The sequence below is a fragment of the Haemaphysalis longicornis genome, unplaced genomic scaffold, assembly GCF_048455015.1.
Source record: "Haemaphysalis longicornis isolate Haplotype H1 unplaced genomic scaffold, Haemaphysalis longicornis Haplotype H1 scaffold_4, whole genome shotgun sequence".
In the NCBI taxonomy this organism is placed as follows: domain Eukaryota; kingdom Metazoa; phylum Arthropoda; class Arachnida; order Ixodida; family Ixodidae; genus Haemaphysalis; species Haemaphysalis longicornis.
In genome coordinates, this window is record NW_027526361.1 from 160,174,986 (window position 1) to 160,199,128 (window position 24,143).

Genomic DNA, 24,143 nt, shown 5'->3' on the forward strand with positions numbered 1-24,143 from the left:
GAAAAAAAAACGTTCGCTGTATCCGAAGTATGCAGTATCTGACCAGTGTTGGAGGGGTATAGGAGCGCAAAAGTGCGGACTTTGACCAGTGCTGCACATTCATGCTACAGGCACTTTGTTCTTTCTACGTGCCTGCAGCACCTCTGCATGGCCAAAGAATGTCCTAAAAACCTTGTTTCCGAAGCTTAGCATCGGCACTTGGAAAAGGCCTAACACACGTGGTGGAGTGCGTCCAGAATATAGATGCACGATAAGCTAAGCAAATAGAGCAGGAATATAACTAGGAGCAATTACTAACCCGATATAACAATCAGTTGTGGCCAGGAGAATTAGCTAGGCTCTTTTAAAACCCTTCGTGACGAGGCAGGTTTACTTAGTTAAAAAGAAATTACTTAATTAGGATGCAGTATTTTCTTTATAAGTCAATAAATACTTATGCCACTTGAAATGAGGAAGACAAAACTCATGTGCACAGTGATTTTCATTATCATAGAGCAGTTAATGAAAAAGTTCATTTTAGGACCAGCAGCGTCTCCCCTTAAATAGTTTGAGAGTTCCAAAATGCCAAGGGACACACATTTCAGTGAACCTGGATGCATGAAATTGTGCCTTCTTGTAAACAAGAAGTGCCCCATCAGAGATGGTCGAGAAATAATCCTTCACAGCGGGTTTGAACTACCGTATAATGCGGAATATAGGTCGAGATTTTTTACAGAAAAATTTGCCGAAAAGTCACCCCTCGACCTATATTGCAGTCACTGGCAGTTGTCATCTGGCGACCGGGCAGTACATCGAGCCCATCCAAACCCCAAAGGCACCATCGCCACCACCATCAATCGGACGTGACGCCATCTTTGTTTTGTTGCTTCTCTCGCTGTCGGCGAGTGTGTGCGTGCTATTTTCTTCTTGCTCAAAATGAGTTTAGGCACTTGGTGCCAGTTTACAGCAGCGTTTAAAAGAAAAGTTGGGGTTTTTCCAAGGCCAATGACGTGTCCAGCTTGCGCCAGTTCGGTATCACCAAAAGAAGTGTTGCTAGCGGCGTTAGCTGAAGGGGCAGCTCTCGGTATGCAACGCTCAGAAGGCCTCGTTTCATGGGCGCTGCTCTGTGCACCTGTGCTGCTCTGTACAAAGGGGAAAATTTTGTCCGCTAGCGTCGTGCGATGTCTCTACGAATGGATAGCCCAAGATGTTTGCTGACTGCCTGCACAGACTGGCTGTTGCTCCGGTCTGCACACGAGTGTCCCATGCTTTGTGCTTTATTAAGGGGGGACGCGGCTTTCAACTTCGGAAAAATGACCAAAACATCGTTTTTTTGAAACCCACATATTCGGCTTCTATGTTTCCTATTCTGTGCGTCTGCAAAGTTTTTACGCTGAAAAGCGTCGCAAAGTGGCATAAAAAAATACTTTTGTCAGGCGCGGTGACAAACTATCAGCGCAAAAGGGCGAAAAAACGGCAATTTTCGGAGCGCTCTATCTCCGCAACGGTGCCACCGGGCGCGGCCATTTTGATATGGTTAGATCGGCCGAGCGATCGTCTTTCCGGTTCCGCTCGTCTCTTTTATCTTCGTTCATTCACAAACGCACAAACGGCAGAAAAGAAACGACGCACAAACGAAGCTAGAAATAGATGCTGAAGCGCTGTTGGTCCTCCGGTCGGGGCACAGAACACCGACCCTCCTGATTGGATGTCGCGGGCGCAACGCAAGATGGCGGCCGCCTGAGCTGCGTAGCGAGCGGATTGAGTTCATTTTCGCCGCTTCGCTCAGCTGAGTTTCTGTTCAATCTGTGGTATTCAACACGGACGTTATCGCGATGGGAATGCCAGAGATAACGAGCCAGATTACGGGAAGTTGTGTGGCTCGAAAGGCGGAGGTCATCGAACGCTTCGTGGTGCGCGTGACTCTACCGTCGCCAGACCCCGGAGGGTGACGCGGTGTGCGCGCTTGCGATAGCGGTTCGTGAAGTGAACTTTTAGTCGGATTTGCGATGTTTACACGCTTAGTTATTGCTGTGTTTTGACTGTGGGCTCGCTAGCCTTGAGAAAGAAACGGTCGACGCGTTAAACGCTGCGGCGCGCACGGCATAGCCGACGCGCATTGGAGCATCACATGACTGGGCAACCGGTTACGATTGAACGCCAGTAGTTGTAATTAATGCCTGCGACGTTAGTTTTAATCTTAAAAGCGACCTGACCAGCCATATCAGGTATAATCAAAGCTCGATATGTCGCGGTAAGCGTGCGCTGCGATGCGCGCGAGCCATATCGCCTTTCTTGCGCAACGTTTCCCGTGCACTTGTAATTTTCATGCAAACAGGTTTGAGTTAGTAATATAGGAATAAAAATATGCTCTCTGCGTTAAAAATGTACGTTACTGTGGCAGCATTTAACAGTGATTTTTTTAGGGAAATTATTGATACCATTGCTCAGGGCATACTAGCTGTGCTGCGAGAAATATTGGATGCCTTGAATGTCAAAAGTAGTAAAAAAAAAAATATGCTCTTGCATTGAAGTTGGGAGTTATGCAGAATACTCTACCAAGCTTCAAAGTAGCTCATTTTCAACCTTGTGGTATGCAAACTTTTGGCAATGAACACCTGCACTATGAGTACTAAGTTGCTGTGCCAGGCAAGATAAAACATGAAAAAAAAGCCAAAAATGTTCAAATTTAAGTTAAAAAAAATGCTTAACTTGTTGCCATGGTGACAACACTGCAAAAGGAGGTTGTCCAGTGCGATACAGCCAACCAACTAACCTACTTTGCATTGAAAGCCCATTGAAACCCATCTCCCCTCCGTTTGGTTTGCAAAGGGGGGTATGTACTCTTCACGGAGGAGCTGAAAATGATGTTTTCTGGAAAGAGAAAGGCTGAAAAGGCACTCCAATTTCAAGGCAAGGCCTTCCAGAAGCCCCATGTTCAAAAGGACATGAAAGGCTACAACCGTGACGACTTTTGATATGTGAAACCTATGTTGCAACTTCGGAAGCCGTTTTCTCAAAACAGTTTTTTTTGCCACCTGTGTCGCTTGTCCCAGGGATTTCTTCGTGACCGCTGGGTCTATTTTGATTCCGTTTCTTGCATTACATTCCTTGATGAACTGTTCAGGTCGTGACACTTTTAGTTTTCCAGATTTGTTTTTTGTGATTTTTTTATTCAAATAATCGTTCACAGTTGACATGCCTGTTGCACATTAACCTCTAAAAAAATGAAAACTAAAAAACATTGTGTTGTAAAAAAAAAATTCTAAAACTGTCACGACCTCGTCCATTCATTTGGGAATGCAAAGCACTTCGAACAAGTTTTCTATCGTGTTTTATAAGCCGCTCAAGCTCGGTACAAGCGGAACAGAAAGAAAATTTCATACATAAAAAAGTTATCAAAATATTAACTTCAAATTTTTATGGTGTTATCACAGAAGCATTTCCAGTTGCTGTGCCAATTTTCATCAAAATCCACAAAGAAATAAAAAAGTTGATTTTGAAAGCCACGTCCCCCCTTAAGAAGTGCTGCATAAGCAATTCCCTGGACTGCACCGAGGACGACCTGCTGTGTGGGCGACAGCGAGCCAGAAGCAGTCGTCCGCCGATACTTCAGACAGTTTTAAATGAGTAATCTGAGACAAAACAAGTTAGTCTCAATAAAACAATGGTTGGTACCTAATTATTTTTTTTTGCATTTTTCGGCTACAAGGTAAGGGGGTCGACCTATATTCCACCTCGACCTATATTCCGCATTATATGGTAGTGGGGCACCAGACGTAGTGCACCGTTTTGAACGCTTGCAGCCTTCCGCCCCTAGCCTGTGTCGGCTTCCTCTGCTAGCAGCGACGGGCTTTCCTGCAATACAGGGGCAGTTGAAAGGGTGCTTGGGGAGCCCCGCTTGTCTCCTCGGAATGGGGCGTGGGAGACGCGTGCGTGCTCACCTCCTGTTCGTGTGGCCGCGTTCAAACGGCCCCAGTGCGCACTGTAGACGAGCAGTGCTGGCTGCATGCTTGCACGGTCCCCAGGTTTCTGATCCAGCGATGAGCCAAGTTCCTCTTCAGCACCTGCACTGTCCCCTGTTTGTCTGTACAGGGACACTGCAGACGACAGCGTTTTGGTTGCCCCTGCCACCTCCTCCCTCTCACTGCTCCCTAATCAGTCCTATTTCTTCCTTTCCCTGCCGCCCCCTCTCTCTGGCCCCTCCTGCCATTTTGCCTAATGCTCCACCTCCCCCTCATCCCTCCTATCACATCTCACCACCACCACCAGCCAGTCTCCATCCTTTGCCTGCACTTGTGGTGCGAAGAGGGGAGAGCCGATGGACAACAAACAAGTTAGAAGAGACTTGATGAGAGGACAGGAGACAGTGTGCTTGAAAATCGAGTCGGGGGTCAGCGAGGTCCGCAATTAGCAAGGGTTGGAAATGGCGGCGGCTGTGGAAGGCTCGTGCTGGTGGGCAGCAGAAGGAGTGACGGGCAGCAGCCAGTGCAAAGGGGCTGCACTCATGTTGAGTCTGAGGTTTGCGAGGGAGAGGGATGTGCAGTTAGTTTTCTCCTCTCCATGTTGTTGTCCCTGTCTTCCCTTCCCGCTGACCTCACGGTCCCACTCCTCCTCCTGCCGGCCTTCGGCATTGTTCAGTCCGCACTGCAGAAAGGGCAATGCAGTGTGTGCGTGTGACAGCAGCCGCAAATTATGTCGAACATGGAAGGTCAGGTGGGGGAACAACAACAAGACACGAAAGCAATGCGGCATAGAAACTGAGCAACCGCTAGTGTTAGTTGTGCGGCTGTTGTCAGTAGAGCGCGATGGAGACGCAGGGGTGAGGGGGCACTGTTTCGGGGCAGGTGGTGAGTGCCCTTGTGCCGCAGGGGCGCTGACGAGGAGCACGGCCACCGGGATGAAGAGCGTGCCCCCCCAGGGGGGGAAGAGGAGCAAGGGGAGCGGCCCGACAAGGAGTCCTCCTCCGGGGGGCCGCTGCCGCTGGTGGCGGGGGCCCCCGTGGCGGCGTCCTCGGTGGCCCAGGGGGGCCTGTCCCTGGTGGACTTCCAGGAGGTGGTGGTGGTGCCCAGCGCGCCCTGCGAGACGGCCACCCCCGTGCTCACACCCATTGGTGAGTGGGCGCGCGCTTACGGCAGGGGGCTGTTCGCTGTGCAGGGCAGTGGCCAGGCTTTGCGTTGGGCTGGGAGCCCTGCTCCTTCTCCCTCTCTCGTAGTTGCAGACGGGGGACGGTGCCAGGGTACGGGGCAGCCAGAGCACTTACAAGAGGGCAATGACGCACAGAGTGCGTTTGTCGGCAGTGAGCCAAGGTGGTGTCCTTGTGTCGTCGATCTATAGACGACGCCGTTTGACAGAGTCCGTGGTGGGGGTTTGTGGTGACTGATCCAAAGAGCTGGTCCTGTTGGGTACTGCTGGCCCTCCTTAGCCACCCAGGCAGTGGCCATGGGGGTGTGGTGTTCTCCTCCCGTGTGGGGGGCAGTGGGGGGGGGGGAGGTGAAGGGGTTTAGGCAGACTAGCGGGAACGAGGCTGAGTGGGCAGCATGTGCCGGGGGATTTGCAAATGCTGTGACGGAGGACGCGATGGACAGCAGTGGTGGGGGTGCACGCCGGGGTGGACCGCCGTCGTCTCAGTGCGGTGTTACGGGGTGCATGGCCCCCGCCGTCGTGCCAGGCCCCTTTTGCGCCGTCTTAGCCCCACCGTTTGGCCGTGAGCAGTGTGTGGGCTGTGGACGGGTCCCCCCCTCCCCCTGGGTGACGTGCGTGTCCCCCTCTCCTTGGCAGAGCGCCTGCGTCGCCAGGACCGGCAGGTGCTCTCGGCCCTGGCGGAGAAGCAGGCCCTGCTGGCCGAGGTCCTGCACATCCCTTCCGAGGACTACGCACACCTGGCCGAGGTGAGCCGCTTCACGGGGGTCCCTGCGTGCGGCCTCTTCGGGTGGCCTTTGCTCTGCCCGCCAAGAGCACATAAACTGCGGTGCATGGCGCTTCTATTCATTGGCTGATCCCACGCACGGCCGTGTCGTGCTGTTAGTCACTACAGGGTAACGTTTCTGTTGGCTGCTTCGCAGCACACCTACGGGGCTTCTTTCGCACTGGCGGGTTCTCCAAGCATGAATAGCGGTATAATTGGCCCATAAATTCACTATTAGTGCCTGCACACATAGGTGCCATTATGAACCTGGGGCACCACATCCAGCCTCCCCTTTTCGTTTTTTCATTTTTGGTTTCGAGCTGAGGCAAGTGGTACTTATTCCACATCCCAGGCTTCACAGCGACATAAGCGCTGTCTGTAAAACACTGCAATTTCACTTACCAGCTAATGAGTCTGGGGATGGGTGGGTGCAATTGTGGCTTCTGAACACAAGCCTGGGTCTGTACCTCGGTGCTGAGGGGGACACTGTGCACAACGGCTCTCCATGCATGCACACATGTTTGGAGGAGTGGCCGCGGGCACTTTTTCTGCCACAAAACTGCAGCACCTGTGCGTAGCCAGTTCCAGCACTCGGGGTGAGAAACCTGGCCCTCCCGCTGTGGGGCAAAAAGTTTGTGTGGCTGGAGCAGCAGTGCCAAGATACCTGCCCTGGTCAGCGAGAGGGCTGCAACCTCCCGAAGGAAAGCTGGTGCGGTGGAAGCAGTGCCTCAGAACCTCCACTTGGATTGGACTCCTCTTCTATGGGTAGCCTGTCTTCGCTGCGGGCTCACTCAGAGGAACTGGGGATGGGAGGACGGCTAGAGGGGCGAGCCTGCTATGACCACACAGCTTCCTGTGGGCCCTGTGTAAAGGGGCTTTGGCTGCGTTTTGACGCTCCAGACAGTGGGCACAGTGCATTGAGGGGACGTGCCATCGTGGGTTGTTGGAAAAACTAACGGTGCTCATTGGCAGTGTGTGTTCAGGGCACGAGCAACTGCAGTGTTTATAAATGATCAGCATGTCATCTCCACATGTTCATCGACCAGATTTGGGCGAAATCCCCAAGGTGGAGTAAATTTCTGCAAAGGAAAGTTTGACACCCACCTGAATGCAGCCGTACGGCCACAAGGGAAAGCTGTAGCCACCCAGGCAGTTGGTGATCAATTCGCTCTCACGCTGCACACAACTAGCAGTTGGTAGAGCGACTGCTCCGGTTAAGCGGTGGTCCCCGGTTCGAATCCTGGACCAGGACGGGTGTTTCTTCAACTGTGAAGTTTCTGAGGAAGCTGTAAAGCTTTCTTTTATAGCCGTGCGGCTGCATGAGGTGGATGTGAAACTTTCCTTTGCATATCATTTCCACCTATGAGGTGGATGTGATCGTGTATATAAAGAAGGCAATGCCTTGTATAGCAGACAAACATCAGGAGGGATTGAAAAGAAAAACAGACAGAAAAGGGGAGGGGTTTGAAACAGGGCATGATTGGGTCAAATTTTCAAAGGGCACTGCTTCCTGATGTGGGGCCCCCGCACAGGGCACTTGGGGACGGTATTGGCGACACCGCGTAACCTGAGCCCCCATACTCACGCTGTAATTTACCGTGGCCAGGAATTTTAAGGTGGAGGGTTAGAAACCACAAACGGTGGCTGTCGGAGCTCCGGGACCTCTACAGCTATCAGGGTAAGGCTGTCGAAGGAAGTACCCCCGTTCCCTGCTTTTACACTATGCTGTATGGCATGGTTTCTCAATGTGGGTTCCGCGGAACCTAGGGGTTCCGCAGGCCCCTCCTCAGGGTTCCGCGAGCCACTGATAAATTTTCCCTGGTTCCGCAGTCACCAAGTCTTATATGGTGAACTTGAGGTGCGATCGATCTAAGGAACCTCCATTACTAACGTCCGAGTGTCAGTAAGCACATCTCGGCGCATAACAGAAACGCGCGAGCTGCGCAATAAATCTCGCCAGCATCTTGTAGCCAGCCAGACTCCGAAGACTGGCCACGTGGTTAAACTATTGCACTTGAATCTTGGTCTTATATTACCCCTATGCGCATTTCTCCTGTTTGGAGATAGGTGCCGCTAGCGTACGCATTCGCGTAAAGTCGACGGGAAAAAAAAAACGATACGCTTGCTTGCTTTTGAATTTATTGCACGTTAATGTAGCATGAACGGAATGAAAAATGGCTGGGGGGGGGGGGGGGGGGGGGTGTTCCTTGGCAATTAACGGAACTTAGCAGGGTTCCCTGGGACCAACATGCTTGAGAACCTCTGCTGTATGGTATTGTGTATGTAAATCCTCCTCCGAACGTTATCGGTCCCAGAAAAGGGGCCGCAGCGAAGTTTCATTCCCACCTCTTTCAACAACTGTCTTTTCAACAACCGTGAATGAACAACTATACTCTTTTTTTTTTTTTTTTTTTTTGCGATCGAGTCAGCTGACCCAGCAAGACCTGTCGCTTCACTGTCGGTATTCGTGGTCTCGAAACTTCTGCAAAGCACAATAGGTGGAAAGTGTCAAGCTAAAAAGCTCAGGATGGGAGAAATCCTTGTCGAACTCAATACTAAACAACAATCCCGCACACTTCTTGCCCAAGCTCGCATCCGTGATCTGCACATCATGTTCACGCCCCACCGGAGCCTGAACAGCTCCCAGTGTTTGATTTCAGAGACGGATCTTCTTCAAGAAACAGATTCCGGCCTTCTTCAAGGGTTAAAGGAGCAGGGCGTCACAGCCATGCATCGCATCACAATGTGCAGGGATGATGAGATAATCCTCACCCAACACATTATCTTGACCTTTGACCGATCGGCACTTCCACAATATATAAATAGACGCTATATCCGATGCTCCATTTGCCCGTACGTGCCGAACCTGCGCTGCTGCTTCAAGGGCCAGCGGTTCGGGCACAGCACAACCTCTTGCCGCGGCAGAACAGCCTGTGCGAAATGCGCTGCACAGGACCACCCCACCAACAATTGCAATTCTGACAACCTCACTTGTGCAAACTGCAGGGGCCCACATGTGGCCTACTCCAGGAAGTGCGAGAAGTTTCAGCAGGGAACGAACATAATCAACGTGAGAGTCACTGAAAACATCTCTTTCCCAGAGGCGCGGAAGAGGTTCGCCTCTTTGCCTCTGGGGAGGTACACCAACACAGCTCGCCGGGGGTGCGGAGCGCCCCTGCTTCCACTGGAGCGTGCGGAGGAGATGGGCACGGGGGGTCCTGCAGGGGCTGCCAGCCCGGCCGCACTGCCCGCGCCACCTGTGGCGCACCCGGCACCTTCGGCCGGGTGCGCCATTACCACACTTTTTATCGTTTATCTGGTTGATAAGTCGTTAATTATTTTATAAAGCGGGAAAAAAGAAAAACTACCACGCGCGTTCTGTGGCGGCCGCACCAACTAAAGGCTGTGACGTCGGGAAGAGGTGGCACGGTGATTGGACGATGTCCAAGGTTAGCATTCAAACAAGTTTCGGTTTCGGTTCTGTAAAACAACATGCTTGACATCCGATGGCATCGTTGGACGGGCATTCTCGATATCTCAGTAATCGTCGTACCGCGCTTCCACCATGTTGTCGGCTGTAAAATGCCTAAGATAAGCCTCCCAGGACGGCTTGGAATCGTTGAGATCACTAGCCGAGGCCTACGCAGTGGATGAACGCCCTCCACGTCACCGCAGACGCTCAAATGCCGTGCACTTTTCCCACTTATTCGGAGCTTGCCTCACTCATGCCTGTACCATAAAAAGCGTGTTCGCACCAGGCCAAGGGTGTGCTGATTCAGGCCTGTGCCCACTGCCCGCAAGCAGCGGCACACTAACGAGAACTCGCTAGAGCATCAGTGGCAGTCTGCGCGCATTCTGCAAACTCGCTCATGGAACAGTGGACGTTACGGCCCAAAAATGGTGAACTCAGTTTAGAAAACATCAAACGAAAACGAAAAAAATCAAGTGGCAAAAAAAAAAAAAAACGATGCACCCTTGGAGATTCGAACTTGCAACTTGCAAAACGATAACTTAGCGCCTTAGACCACTCGGCCACAGGCCAGCTCTGCCGACGCTGGATATATAAGGTATATAATGTATAACCATTTTACACTTTTATTTAGCCTTATCATTTGAAGTACCTTAGGTGACTATTTGTCGTATAGCGCCCATGCAGTAAGCGTCCCCCAAGCTTCCACAATATCTCACATCTAGCAATTGCATTTCTTGGACGGGAAAGCGTTCGCAGATGTGCGGTCATGCTGCTGACCGCTGTGCTTGTTCACCCAGCGCAAAAAAGTGCTTCCTGCTCCCTAGTTTTGCGCTGTAGAGTAAAAGTTTCAATTGATTTTATTTTCTTAGTACCAATATTGACTTCGTTGACTCTTCTCCCGCCTTCAAGTGGCCTCAGATTTTCCTACTAGCGTGTTGTCAGCGAAGCGTCGCATGTGCCCTTGTGCAGCGCTTGTGTGAGGCGACCTTGTCTCGACTTGGAGCTACCTTTTACCTTTTAACCACTCTTGGTCTTCATCCTGGCCCTGTACAACAGCCGTCCCCATAGTCTTTAATGGATTTTATTGGTGTTCCCTTTAACCAGTTTTACTTGTCAGCTATTCATCAAAACACTTTCTTGGCGCTCTTTGCCCTAGTTGGCCTTGCGCCATTCAAACATCATCATCGTTCCTGATGTGGGGAATGATGTAGAGGTTTCTTTGGGGCACAGCATTTCGCATTGTTCTGGTCTGGCCGTGTTCCAGTTTTGTCCTCTCACTTGGCGAGAGCGTGGCCCCCTCACTGCTTAGTAACGTATGGGTTCGAGCCTGTTGCTACTCCGCGAGGAACCATTGTTAAGGGCAAAACGTTTTTCTCTGGAAGGATGGGACATACGAGCGCACGTGCGGAGAACAAGCCGATTTTTATTTTTTTGGCGAAGACATGCACATACTGTCTAGTCCACTTACAACAATATCCAAGTGCCAAGGAAATCCCATTGCTATAACCGATAATTGTTATAAGCGGGTCGCAAAATAAAAAGACAAAGCAGAGCTCAGAAAATCTGACCGTACTTACCCGATTTGCCTGGCAAAAAAACCGAAAAAACTTGCACCTCCGTTTGTAACGCGCACGGAACTTTGTGACCAAGAAAAGCGAATGGGAGAGAAACGGGCGATTTATTTCCCAAAGTAATCTCACTCCTTGTCGCTCTCCGCTGACCCCGCTGACCTTGTGCTCTGCACCGTCAAGTGCGTTCGCGATGCCGCACTTCTGAACGAACATTCAACCATGGTCGATGGGATCGTGGCCCACGCCTCGCACGCCCATCCCGTGAGCTTCTCCAGGGGCGCACGCTTTAGCCGACCGCTCGTTTTGCTAGGCGCCTATGCTTGCTGCGTCTGAGAAACCGTTGCTAAACGCTTTGGCGCCATCTTGAGATGGTGATGGCGATGGGTGGGACGAAATTTCCGCTGTTCCGGCAGTTTTGGTTTCATATCCGATTCTAACGCTCATGCGATTTTTCCGCCTGTTTTTCCGGGAAAAAAAGTGCGCGTTAGAATCGGGTAAGTGCGGTAAGTGGCCTGGCTCGCCTGCGGACCTTTGCACGTCGAGCAGCGTCAGACGGGGGTTAAAGATAAACAAGGCCAGGACGAGGGGGCGAAGCGGGGTAAAATAGGGGAGAACCGCCGGTTTATCAGCGCCAGGTTCCGCCTTATGAAGCAGACCACGTTCACCCGAGCGTCATATCGTCGGGGTTTTTAATGCCTTGTTTCTGTGGGGAGTTCACCAGGACCGCGGTGATCCGTCGTAAGAAGTGGGTCCTCGTAAATCCGCGGGGGTGTATCAGCGGAATTCCACTGTGCTTTGCAAATTATGTTTTGCTGCATTTTGCTATTGGGTGGAGTGTATTCAGCGGATTTAATTGCATCAAACTTGTGGCGACATCTAGTGGCTGTTTCGAAATACGTGGGGAAAAAAACAATCCCATCGCTTGATTCCAGGGATGCTAGGTTAGGCTATGAATAGCCAAATCGGGCAACGTGTGGTTGGCGGGGAAATTTTTTGATTGGCTATTTTGGCTATTTTGGGATATATGGAGAGCCGATTGTGAAAGCTATTTTTAATGCATGTTCGAGCCTGCCAGGTGGGAAGCATTTTCAGTGACTCCTTGGAAAAGTCTTGCCCTGGCAAGGACAAGAAGACCATTATTCTTCGGCAGTGCCGTTCATTTGTGATTGCGTGTGTTAAAAGCACCTTGAAGCGCCTTCAATCCAATCTGACACTGTTAGGCGACCTCCGCGTCAATTGCTGGACAATACTGCTCAATTTTTAGCGTTGAGAGATGCTTTGGACGCATCTAGCAGTTGATATTTAGTTGCTCCAAGGTGCCTTAAAACTGGCATTCAGGTGCTCCAAAATTAATAATTTGCTGACTCAAAAATTGCTCCAAATCAGCGTTCATCAGTGGCACCACTGCGGTTGGTTAGCAGGCTGTCAATAAGCATGAGTGCGCAGCATGTTTGTTCGCAATGAGGACGCTCGCATGCAGTTATCACAGGGTAGTTTATCTCTGAGGCACATCTGTTGCTGCTGCTGTTCCCTCGCAGATCTCGGAGGAGGTGGACGCCGAGAAGGGCCTCATGGAGCTGCTGCTGCAGGTCACCTACCACGGTGAGCCCCCTCGCTCGCTCAGTGGAGCCTCGTCGAGAGGGCCCCACACGGGCGACGCCAACCACTCGAGCTCCCAGCCACTGTGCGACGCCACAGCGTGTGGCGCACCACTTGAATGCTAATGTGCACTTCGGAGCATTCTGCGGCCCCCCATTGCATCACTCGTGCCCACATCGTGTCTCTGCAGTGGCACATCTGAGAGTTTTTCAGTATCCCTGGCTTTTCCTTGGCAACAAAACATGCATCCCTTGTCCCAGTGGCTGGTTCTTTCATGCGGAACAAACTTGTGTTTGGCCTTGGTTGGCCCCCTTAACTCTTTCGTTACCGCGGTATAATTGACAGATTTTTAGGGGTCCAAGAAAACATTTTTTTTTTCTGATAAAAAAATTGGCTACGCACTAATTACAGGAACACAAAATGCAGATTATTTAACAGCCTTTCCAATAACACCAGTTTTTTAAATGTTTTCATATATCGTAGTTGCGAAAAAAAAACTCTAAATCCAAATTTTTGCCAGAATGTCGAAAAAAAAGGATAAAAAAAGGAGTTATGTATAACAAACCACCAGTAGTAGAAAAAAATTAGAATATACATTTTGTACGGAAACATTTCAAAAACACGCTCCAGAAAAAAATGTCGACGTGTGCGGAACAGTTCTTCAGATATTAAAACAGATGTTAGCATGCGTGGTGCTCATGTCATGCGGTGAAGCCCAACCTCCAATTCAAAATGTGCAATTTCAGGTGGTTCCGTGGAAAAAAATCTGGCGGTTTCACATTATCAGAGGCACCAATTTGCTCCCACATAACGTAAAAATGTCTCGTCAATGACTGGCTTTCCATTTACAGCCAGCACAATATTTGGGACAAGCATGCGATGCAGAAAAACATGCATGAAATTGAAAACGGAACTCTGTGGTTGATGCTTGCTGTCGTTCACGTTCAGTTATCTCTTAAACATAAAGTTGAGCTCCATTATCATGTTCTGACTCGCAATGGTACCCTTGCTTGAAGAAATTCAGTGCGATGCACTAGAATTGTGCCCTGCAAACTTTGGCCGAGTAGCTGTTGCGCGATAAAAAAGATCAGCACAAGGAGCCTTCTCCATTGCAGCGCCACCTAACATTTTTGAAATGAAAGAGTACAAAAACATCAAGACTCCGTCCGTATAGACAGTTCAACTAAGCAGCAACACTAGACCCTTGGAGAAACCCTCGTATGGAAACAAAACTGGTAGGTGAACAGCTGGCAGTGTGTAAGGCCGATTTGAAGCGCTGTCCTTGTTAGGACAGATATATCTGGCAACTGGGTGTGATCTTTTAACTTGCATCTGAAGTTCTTATTGCAGAGATCGGGTTAGGGTTTAGTGAAATCAGGAGCAGCAGGCTTTGTTCGATGATCAGTCGCGGACGCTCAAGGCGCCATGGCAGGTAGCCTTAAACTTGGGTAACTGTGTAGTAGCGCTAAATATGAATTTTGTGATGCAGAAACGAAACCGAAACTGTTGTAAACTGTTTGCAAATGGTCCTGGGGTAAGTAGAACTACCACACAACTTAGAACAACGTGCGCAAAGGCAATAAGACTGCCTAAAATCATAAAGCAGCTTTGCAAACAGGCACTGCTTGACATTTTCAGCCGATTTCTGGGATTATTACTGCCAGAGTGCAAACCTGACGATTGAAAATCGTTTGCTCGTTCATCATTCATGCACTAATAAGAAAGAACAAACGCTGATGCAGAATAATTACGAGTGGCACGCATTCTTCGTTGGTAGCAGTGACGCGCGATGACCACACCCCTTTTCCACACCCAGTTGATTCAAACGCGTGTCAAAAATCACGTCTTTTTTTTTTGCAAGAATGAAAACAAAACTGATTTTGAAAGGCCATTTTCTGATCTAACTCCAAACAGCTTTACTTGTTCGAGCTACGCCTGGAACGCTATGAAAAGGCGCTCCCAAAGTATCGTTCAAATTGAACGATGTTGAATAGGTGCGGTAGCGAAAGAGAATAAGGGCAGACTGAAGGGCATGCGGCTGCGCTGTGCAGTTTGAGCCCTAGCTAAGCTGCCAGTGTGGCACTGCTTGGTGGAAGTCGTTGGCCTGCCTGTAGTCGGCGGTGGAAGAGAAGGAAGAACACAGCTGCTGCACCAAACACTGCAGTGGTGTTGCAGTGTGTTTTCTCGCAGTCTCAAGCTTGAAGGTTGCAGTTTTCTCACCCATTTCGGGGTTAACCTAGAGTCCTTGTGTGTTCATGCACAGGTTGTACTTGCAAGACGGTCAATTGACTGACGTGGATCTGTCAAATTGTACTTAGCCACATAGTTCAGTGGCAGCTGTGGCACACAGAGGCCCAAGTTGAATGCTTGCAAGGCTGCCAAGACTGCAGGTGCTCTCGCAACCGCCAGGGATGTGTCATGTGGGTCATTGCATAACGTGGGTGTGCACAGTTGGAGCTCAGCTGCGTCTCTACTCTATTCTGCAGCCCTGCTCGTTCTGGTGCCAGGACAGCCCTGTGTCACTCGTAAGCCACAACATGCTGTGTGCCTTTGTGTACAGGTTGCAGCCCTGACCCATGTGAGCGGAAATTCTGAGCGTAAGAGCAACTTGTGCCAGGGGCAGTTACAGCACAGTGCACAGCTCCTCCTGGTCCCCCTCGCTGAGTGCGCATGGAGGCCCCTCATGCATTTGAGGGTCGGTGCCAAAGTGGCCGAGCTCGTATCGGGCAGCAGCTGTTCTCTGTGGGGGCAGGATTGGGAAGTGCCACGCAGTGGATGCAAGCGTCCTGTGCAGCGCTCGCGCAGTATTTTTGTCTTGGCGCTTGCCTCGATTGCACAGCTTGTGCTGCCATGGAAAGTCCCTAAACACCCACCATGTTGATAGCTTTCTCCAGCAAAAGAAGGGTGGGGGTTGGAAGAACTGAGTGACTGCGGTAATGCAAACCTGCATGTTCTTTCAGCGAGGCTTAGTTGGCTGACTCTGCACTGAGGGAGTGTGGGCCCCAGCACTGTCCCCCGTTTTGCCCTCTTTGGTGCAGCGAACCAACTGCCGGTGCTAATCAACGAGGCCATGAACGTGACTGAGGAGGACGCCGTGGCCGCCTCGAGCCTCGAAGGTAGCCGTCCTCCCAGGGGAAGCCCCGGGCTGCCTCTAGCGCTTTTAGCGTCCTAGCAGTGCCATTGCTGAAGTGCTGCTATCGCCCGCTTGGCCGCTTGTATCTAGTTCAATTTCATTCACGGAGCGAGAATAAAATAGGAGGGGAAACTGAGCTTCCTGGGCCAGCCTCATAACATCACAAGCACTTGGCGAACGTCAAGCTTCCGGCATCTGGCGGCAAGCGAAGAAGTGCGTGGTCATCGCCGCAGCCGGCGCGCGTTCTGTTCGCGCCCGCCCAGTCCAACCCGGCCGCGGCATCGCGTCGGCATTTCGCCGGGCCGCCGAAACATTCCGTGGCCGAAGCGAGAGTGTGTGCGCTCTTCGGCGCTTCCGTTGGCTGAAGAGCCCGTCTTCACGATTAATTTTCTGCCAAATTTAAACCGGCCGGTACGAGCCAGTAAAAGGGGCATTTTCTTTTAATGCGTAAGCAATCTTGCGCGAGCAGCAAGCCCAAAATACAAACCTGTAAACGCAAAAAAATGTAAAACGTGTAAGCACACGGCCTTATCTCGCGTGTGATGCGCTCGAAGCGAGTTGAGTGCACCGGCCATATAATTGGTTATGGGACAGTGCGCTGAAAAGTGCACTGTCCGACGTTGCGAAATGATGACGCGTGCTACGTCCGATATAAACGCGCGTTCGGTCCCTGCGTCACGCAGCAGCTCGAGCGCATAGCGATTCACGCCTTGTGGTGAATGCTGCAAACAACAGTATTGCTTTTAGTATTACATTCAACCAGGTGCCACTGTCAAATTGTTCGCTGCCGCAGCTGCGGAGCTCCGTAGGTCGCCGTAGTTATAATTGTGACATTATCTGGTCGCTCGATCGCACCGGCCACATTGGGCGTTTCCTCTCCTATATATTCTTGCTCCGTGACTTCATTACACTTCACTCTGGCTTGCAGAGTTTGGACGATGCCTTATCAGCGTATAAAAAACAATAGGCCTCAAGTTTTCCTTGCTTGCATATGCAGCAGAGAACATTCATTGTTAGGGGTGTGTGCGAATACCAAATGGTGGCTTTCAAATCAAATATCCAGTACAGTTCATCGTCATCACCAGCCTATCTACGCCCACTGCAGGGCAAAGGCCTCTCCCATTATTCTCCAATTACCTCGGTCCTGTGCCAACTGTGACCAATTTATCCCCCAAACTTCTTGATCTCATCTGCCCATCTAACTTTCTGCCGCCCCCTGCAACGCTTGCCTTCTCTAGGGATCCACTCTGTTACCCTTAATGACCAGCGGTTATCTTGCCTTCGCATTACATGCCCCGCCCACGTCCATTTCTTCTTCTTAATTTCTACTAATATGTTTTTAACACCAGTTTGCTCCCTGACCCACTCCGCTGTCTTCTTGTCCCTTAATGTTACACCTATCATTTTCCACTCCATTGCCCGCTGAGTCGTTCTCAATTTAAGTTGAACCCTCTTAGTGAGCCTCCAAGTTTCTGCCCCGTAGGTGATTACTGGTAAGATGCAGCTGTCATACACTTTCTTCTTCAACGACAATGGTAGGCTGCTATTCATTATCCCAGAACACCTGCCGAATGCACTCCACCCCATTCTTATCCTTCTAATATCTCGGCCTCATGATTTGGATCCTGGGTCACAACTTGGCCAAAGTAGATATATGCGGTAACCAGTTCTACTGCCTCGCTACCTATCTCAAATCGCTGTGCTGTCCGGAGGTTATTGATCATTAAATTTATTGCATAATAATTTTCAGGCCCACGGTTCTACTCTCTTTGTCCAGTGCGGTAAGCATGGTTTGCAATTCGTCCCCCGAGTTACTTAGCAAGGCAACGTCATCAGCAAATCTGAGGTTACTGAGTTATTCTCCATTAACCCTTACTCCCACCTGTTCCCAATCCAACGTTCTGAATACTTCTTGTAAGCATGCTGTGAATAACATTGGAGAGATTGTGTCTCCTTGTCTGACGCCCTTCCTTATAGGTATTTTACTGCTCTCACTATGGAGGATGATGGTAGCTGTGGACCCATTGTAGATATCCTCTAGTATTCTTACATAGTGCTCGTCTACGCCCTGGTTCCGTAATGCCTGAATGATTGCTAAAGGTGTCGACCGAGTCAAATGCTTTCTCATAATCTATGAGGGCTATATATAGGGGTTCAGTATACTCAGCGCACTTCTCTATCACCTGATTGATCGTGTGAATATGGTGCATTGTTGAATAGCCTTTACGGAACCCTGCTTGTTCTTTAGGTTGACTGAAATCTAAGGTGGCAGAAATTCTGTTAGCGATTACCTTAGTAAGTACCTTGTAGACGACTGACAGTAAGCTGATCGGCCTGTAGTTTTTCAAGTCCTTCATGTCACCTTTCTTATGGATTAGGATGATGTTCGCGTTCTTCCAAGATTCCGGTACCATTGCGGTCATTAGGCATTGCGTATACAGGTTTGCCAGTTTTTCAAGTGCACTTTCTCCGCCATCCTTCAAGAGGTCTGCTGTTATCACCAGGTGCTTTGCCCCCTTTCATTTCTTTCACAGCCTTCCTTACTTCTTCTGTCGTTACTGGTTGGATGTCTACCTCCTCTGAACTACTTTCTCGTTCGGCATTATCCTGGATGTCCCGGCTGCTGTGCAGACCCCTGTAGAGCTAGCTCCTTGGCTACTGTGACTATTTTATCCCTATTTGTGATGACATTGCCTTGCTTGTCTTTAAGTGCATACATCTGATTTTTCCCCACGCCAAGACGCCTCTTCGCTGCTTTCAGGCTACCTCCGTTCTTTACAGCATATTCGATCCTCTCCATATACTTCCGTATGTCAGCTGTCTTACGCTCACTAATTAACTTCGAAAGCTCCGCTAGTTCTGTTCTGTCAGCTGTGGTGGAGATTGTCATGGTTTGCCGTTTCCTAATTAGATCTTTCATCTCCTGTGAAAGTTTACCAGTATCCTGTCTAGCCATCGTGCCCCCGACTTCTACTGCACACTCCGTGATAATGCGTGTAAGGTTGTCGCTGGCTGCCTGTGTCATAAGCTCGGCTTCCCCGGTAAGAGCTGAATATCGGTTCTGCAGCGCAATCCTGAATTCTTCTACGTTACGCCTTACTGTTAGCTCATTAATCGGTTTCTTTCGTACTAGCCTGTTGTGGTCCCTCCTCGAATCTAGCTTAATTGGAGATCTTACCATATGATCGTCAGTACATCTTGACCTTCCAAGCACTTCCACATCCTGCACGACACCAGGGTTATCGCATAATAGGAAGTCTATTTCATTTTTATGGTCCCCATTTGGGCTCCTCCACGTCCACTTCTGGCTCTCCTGTTTGCGGAAGAAGGTATTCATGAAGCGTAGCTTATTCCTTTCTGCAAGCTCAACTATTAGGTACCCCCTGCTATTTCTACAGCCCAGACCATAGTTCCCAACTGCCTTGTCTCCAGCCTGATTCTTGCATTGAATATTCCCATAACTGCGGTATACTGTGTTTTTACTTTAGCCATTGCTGGTTGCACATCTTCATAGAGGTGTTCAACTAGCTGGTCGTCGTGGCTGGATGTGGGCGCGTAGCCCTGTACCATCTTGAGTTCGTACCTCATATGAAGCCGGCTCATACAAGACCGGCTACCCTTTCATTAATGCTATAGTGTTCGTCTATGTTGCCTGCTATACTTTTATTCTCTTCTGTCCACTACACCACGGTAACATAGGACGTGTCCATTTTTCAGCACTGTAAGGGCTTTCACCTGCCCTCCTAACCTCACTAAGCTCTATTGCATCCCATTTAATGCCCTCTAATTGCTCGAACAACACCTCTAGACTCGCTTCGCCAGACAAGGTTCTCGTATTAAACGTTGCGAGGCTCAGATTCCAATGGCGGCCTGTACGGCTCCAGGGATTCTTAGCACCCTCTGCTGCGTCACAGGTCTGACCACCGCCGTGTTCAGTCGCTTCGCAGCCACTGGAGACTGAGGGCCGTAGGTTAGTTGGCGTATTCATTGGAGGTTCTGGCTATTACTACACGTGGGTGGCCAATCCTGCGCTGGTGAGCGTGTTTGTTAACGGCAATGGTCACCGAGGTCAGGCCGCGCCCCAAGCCTCATTCTGCAATTCCATCAACACGCGGATTATTTTGTTTAATCCGGTGGAAATTGCCCGGCACTGGGATTCGAACCACGGTCCTTCTGCATGCGAGGCGGATGCTCTACCTCTACGCCACCGCTGCACCCCATTTTGCATACTGCCACCGCTATCTAGTATACTAACTAGGAAACTAGGAAACTAACTAGGAAACTAGGAAACTATGCTTGCATATACCGAAACAGGTAAGTGGGCGCGGTGCATCGGAGGGAGCAAAGCAGAGTCTCTCACCACAGAGCGAACGCGCAGCGACCTACTGCGTGACGCATGGCTCAAGCCATAGAGCTTCTTACAATATAACTAGAGGGGAAACTGGCGCTGCGATCGTACGCCTCAATGGGCGTGATGGGTAGTTGTGGATTCGGATTGGCGCTCGATGGCTCGTGGAACTTATTATGGATTGCAGGCAGTTTCGTTTTCGTTTTGGGTTTACATGAACGCATTTGCCTAGGCGGGGTGTTGGGAGGAGTGATCAAAAATACGTTTCTCCTTGAACTGCATGCCTCGCGTGCACTGACGCCGCCCTGAGTGGAATGTTTTATAACCAGAGTTGCGAATTGGGTGGGTTATCAATGCATTGCCGCACAGTGAGCACGAAAACACAAATGACGGCGCTCTGTGCGGCGAAGTTGTCTGCTAATAAAGAGTTGCGGCGCTGCTCATTCGGCAGAGCAATGTATTGTCAAAGCTGACGACGGTTGCGAATCGCTTGGAACAGCCACACCTTTCGTGCGAACGCCGGCTCCTACGGCGTAGAACAGCAGCACCGGCGGCTGATAGGAACGCAGCTTGATGGATGTCACTAATTCAGGCAAGAATACCTTCTCCAAAGGTAATCGGTTTCTTTTTTCTTATGAGCAGGGGTGAGACAGCTGCGCATATTGCGCCTTTCTGATACAATTCCATTTTCGTGCGCCAAGCTGCTCCAAAAGCACGAAAATGGCGAAAATTGCGCCAAACTGCTCCAGAAGGGCCTCAAGGGCACGCATTTTGATGCTCATGTCAGTTTCGGCGGGGACGAAAGCCTCCAGCATCCCGTTCACCGCTTTTATCGTCGGTCAATCGCAAACACAGAAATGGCACAAATAGAAATACTGAAACGAAGCAAGCGATAGCTTCTAAAACTCGATTCGCTTTCCGTCCGGGTTTGCTGAAACAGCCTTCTCGATTAGGCATCACTGTGGCAACAAACATGGCCGCCGCCTGACCTGGCTGCTACCAACGCGCTCATTGCGCATCGCCGATATTTTCCCTGGTTTATGTTACGCTATCAGCTGGGTTCCAGTCTATTCATTCTATCTGTTGTGGCTCTGAACAGTGACGTTAATGCGGGGATATGGTTTGAGATTGGTGCCAGATTACGGGAAGCTGCGCGGCTCGAAAAAAAGTTCATTGAAATGTGGGGCCTACGACTTCGGCGTGGTTTGTCCTTGAGTTGCGAAACGCGGTGGGCGCGTCTATAATCGGGTTCGTGAAGTGAATTTTTTGGGTCGTTGTGGTGTTATAAAATGCTGAGGTGTTGCTGTGCTTCGAAGCGCGATCGCGAGCTTCGGGGATGGAACGGTTGACACGAAAGTTGCGGGCTGTGCTGCGGCGCCGCGACCTGTTCAGGCAGCGCCCAATAGCTGCAGGACTACACTGTTGCCATAGAACGCGACTGTAACACTTGATGTATGCAAAGTAAATTTAATGCCAAAATCTAGGTGGCTAAACAGTAACGCTACTCAAATGACCATAGGGTGAACCTGCGCCCCGGTGACTGAAACAGGTAGGCTGGTTGGGCCATGCGACCGTTAGCTCGAAGTTGCTCAACTGTTGTCGTGACTACAGTCGTTCGTACAACGCAGCCTGGGATTACAAAAATAATAATTTTAGCATTAAAACGGCAAAAAAACGCCACCATTGCGGAGCCCTTAATTTGATAACAATTTTAGCAGTCCGTCTGTTCCGTCGTGTACGTAGTTACCGTGCTGACCGGGACTCGTCTGGGCACTTGGGCATTCGTAGAAGTAGGGGGATTAGTTCCGCGGGCCTGCCTTCGCCTTGTCCGCGCCTCCTCACCCTTCCGCGCGCGCAGGCGCAGACCGGTCCCGGCAACCCGGTAACAAAGTAACCAACAGAACAGACGGACTGCTAAAACTCTAATGTTAACGGCAGTTTTGTTGTCAGTGTTGCGTGCAGCCGCAACACAATATCACCAGTTAGGAAAAAGGTAGTGCAGTTAGTACTTTGTGATACTCTTAAAAACTCTTTCAGGTAAGGCTGTTTCAGTGTTCTGTGTATTCAAAACTGATTGAAATGTGCACTTGACCCTGCAAATAGCTGAAATAATGATTTTTTAAGCTCACAAGACGGTGTATTAAATCTCCCTAACTGCTCCAAATCAAGATTCTTCTGCTCCAAAACCGAAATTTTACTGCTCTGAAATCTGCTCCCAAATCTGTTTGGGCTGTCTCACCCCTGTATGAGCACAAAACTTCTCTTACTATTACAAACCACCAGCGCCGAAACTTTTACAAGTAGTTTTTAAAAAAGTTTGTGTCCTGCTGTAGTTGGCGGAAACTGGCAAACCTGCTCCACAAACCTTCCTGACTCCGCGTCTGCTTTTTATTTAAACGCGCTGTTTTTTTTTCTCGTACAAAACCGGTTTTTCGTCACTAACTTTCTTGTTTGCCATGTAATTTGTAAACAGAGAACCGGGCAATAAAAGCTTTTTTGTCAAAAAACACAATTTGCGCAGCCATAAGCCCGTTTTGATCCTACGCAATCCGGTTCCAAAACTACCCATCATTCCATTCCCATTGAAGCGTAAGCGCCGCTGCCATGTTCGCGTTGACACTAGTGCCAGTTACCCCTCTAGTTATTTGTATGAAACTCTATGGCTCAAGCGACAAGGCGCGCAGCATAGAGTTTTATACTAATATATACTAGAGGGAAATTGGGTGCTGCATTCGCGGGCCGCCGTGCGCGGCGCCATTGCAGCTAGCGACGTTCCTTGGCGGCTTGGCTTGGGTTAGCCACATGGCTTCTTTTTCGTCTTGAAGCCAAATGGGGTAGCATTGCTTTTTTGTTCATCTTCCATGAAGCTTCTAAATAATCCCTGTCAAGTAAATCTTTCTGGAGCTTTAATTTTATAATAACAGAACAAATTCGATTAACTTTCTGCAGTAATATTGTTGCATTTTTGCAGCCAAAGCCAAGTTTTCAGCCTGTTTGTGAGCCATGCCAAGGACAAGTGGAACATCCCTGCTGGGTAGATGATGGCACGCTCACTGAAGCGTGGCTCCCCTAGACAGTGGCACGAGATTTCCCTCTATTATATGTTAGTATGAAACTCTGGCGCGCAGGGTGTGTGTGGGGGGGAGGAGGGGGGGGGGGGGGGGGGCTGCGGTCAGGGCAGCGTTGAAGTGGCAGTGACAACCACCGGCCGCACGTTACGTCAAAATGGGTAGTCAATGTGAGATACGTTAAATTCTGTGCGCAAGTTACAACTTCGCTGGTTAACCATCTGTACGGAGCGCATAGACATTTTTCTTAGTTATTTGACTTTATTTACCCTTTCAACTCTTACTTTTTACAGCGAAGCCGTGTATGTCTCGGTTTCCCTACAGTGTACGTGTACAAAGTTGCGTCGAAAAAAATTATTGTTGCGGCAAAGCCAGTTTTCCGGTAAATGCTCTGTGACTCAATTTTACTGGATATCTTTAAAAAAATATTATGAAATTCGCCGATAGAACGACTCTATAATTACGTCGAGTTCCATTTACGTCATAATTATATTTAAACCACCGTGAAGTTGTGAACGTGACAGAATTACCGCCTCCTCAGACTGCCGTGCGTGTCGCGCATCGAGCGTGATTCTAGCACGATTTCAGAATCGTGCCCTTAGTGTGTGCGTGTTGACAGTGCGTTGGCGGTGGAGGGGAAAAGCGAAAATGCACGCGTGTGGAGGTTGGGCTCGGCTTAAAGATTCCCAGGCGGTGGAAATAGCCCTGCACTGCGGCATGCCTGGCAGGTAGCCGCTGGATGCGTTGCCCCTCGGTGAGCGAGTGGTGTGCCTGTGCAGGAGGGGGAGCTTCCCGTCGGCCCGGAGGAGTGTGTCCCCACCGGCTCCTGTCGGCCGTCCAGCCCCTGCTGCGCGACCTCAGCCTGCTCGCGGTGAGTGCCCACTCGGCCGTTGCTGTCGGCGTGCAAGCCTGGCGATTGGAAAGCCTCGGGCCCTGGTTACGAGAACCAAATGCTGATGCCTCCATCTTTGGTAGCGACATGGAGTTTCGTACCAATCTATGGCAGAGGGGACACTGGCGCTAGTGTCTGTGCGAGCCGCCGAATGGGGCCTTCAACCGCCACAG

At 50.1% G+C, this 24,143-nt stretch overlaps 1 protein-coding gene across 7 annotated transcripts in view; it reads left to right on the forward strand.

Annotated features, from left to right (window-relative positions):
- The window catches only part of LOC144179475 (rho guanine nucleotide exchange factor 11-like), a 207,175-nt gene that overhangs the window by 161,981 nt on the left and 21,051 nt on the right, over positions 1-24,143 (forward strand). For all 7 annotated transcript variants that reach the window (XM_077707850.1, XM_077707847.1, XM_077707844.1 and 4 more), the window contains 5 exons: positions 4,851-5,092; positions 5,761-5,870; positions 12,469-12,532; positions 15,568-15,645; positions 23,858-23,949. In XM_077707850.1, coding sequence (XP_077563976.1) covers positions 4,851-5,092; positions 5,761-5,870; positions 12,469-12,532; positions 15,568-15,645; positions 23,858-23,949 — 586 coding nt within the window. The remainder of the gene's footprint in view (positions 1-4,850; positions 5,093-5,760; positions 5,871-12,468; positions 12,533-15,567; positions 15,646-23,857; positions 23,950-24,143) is intronic.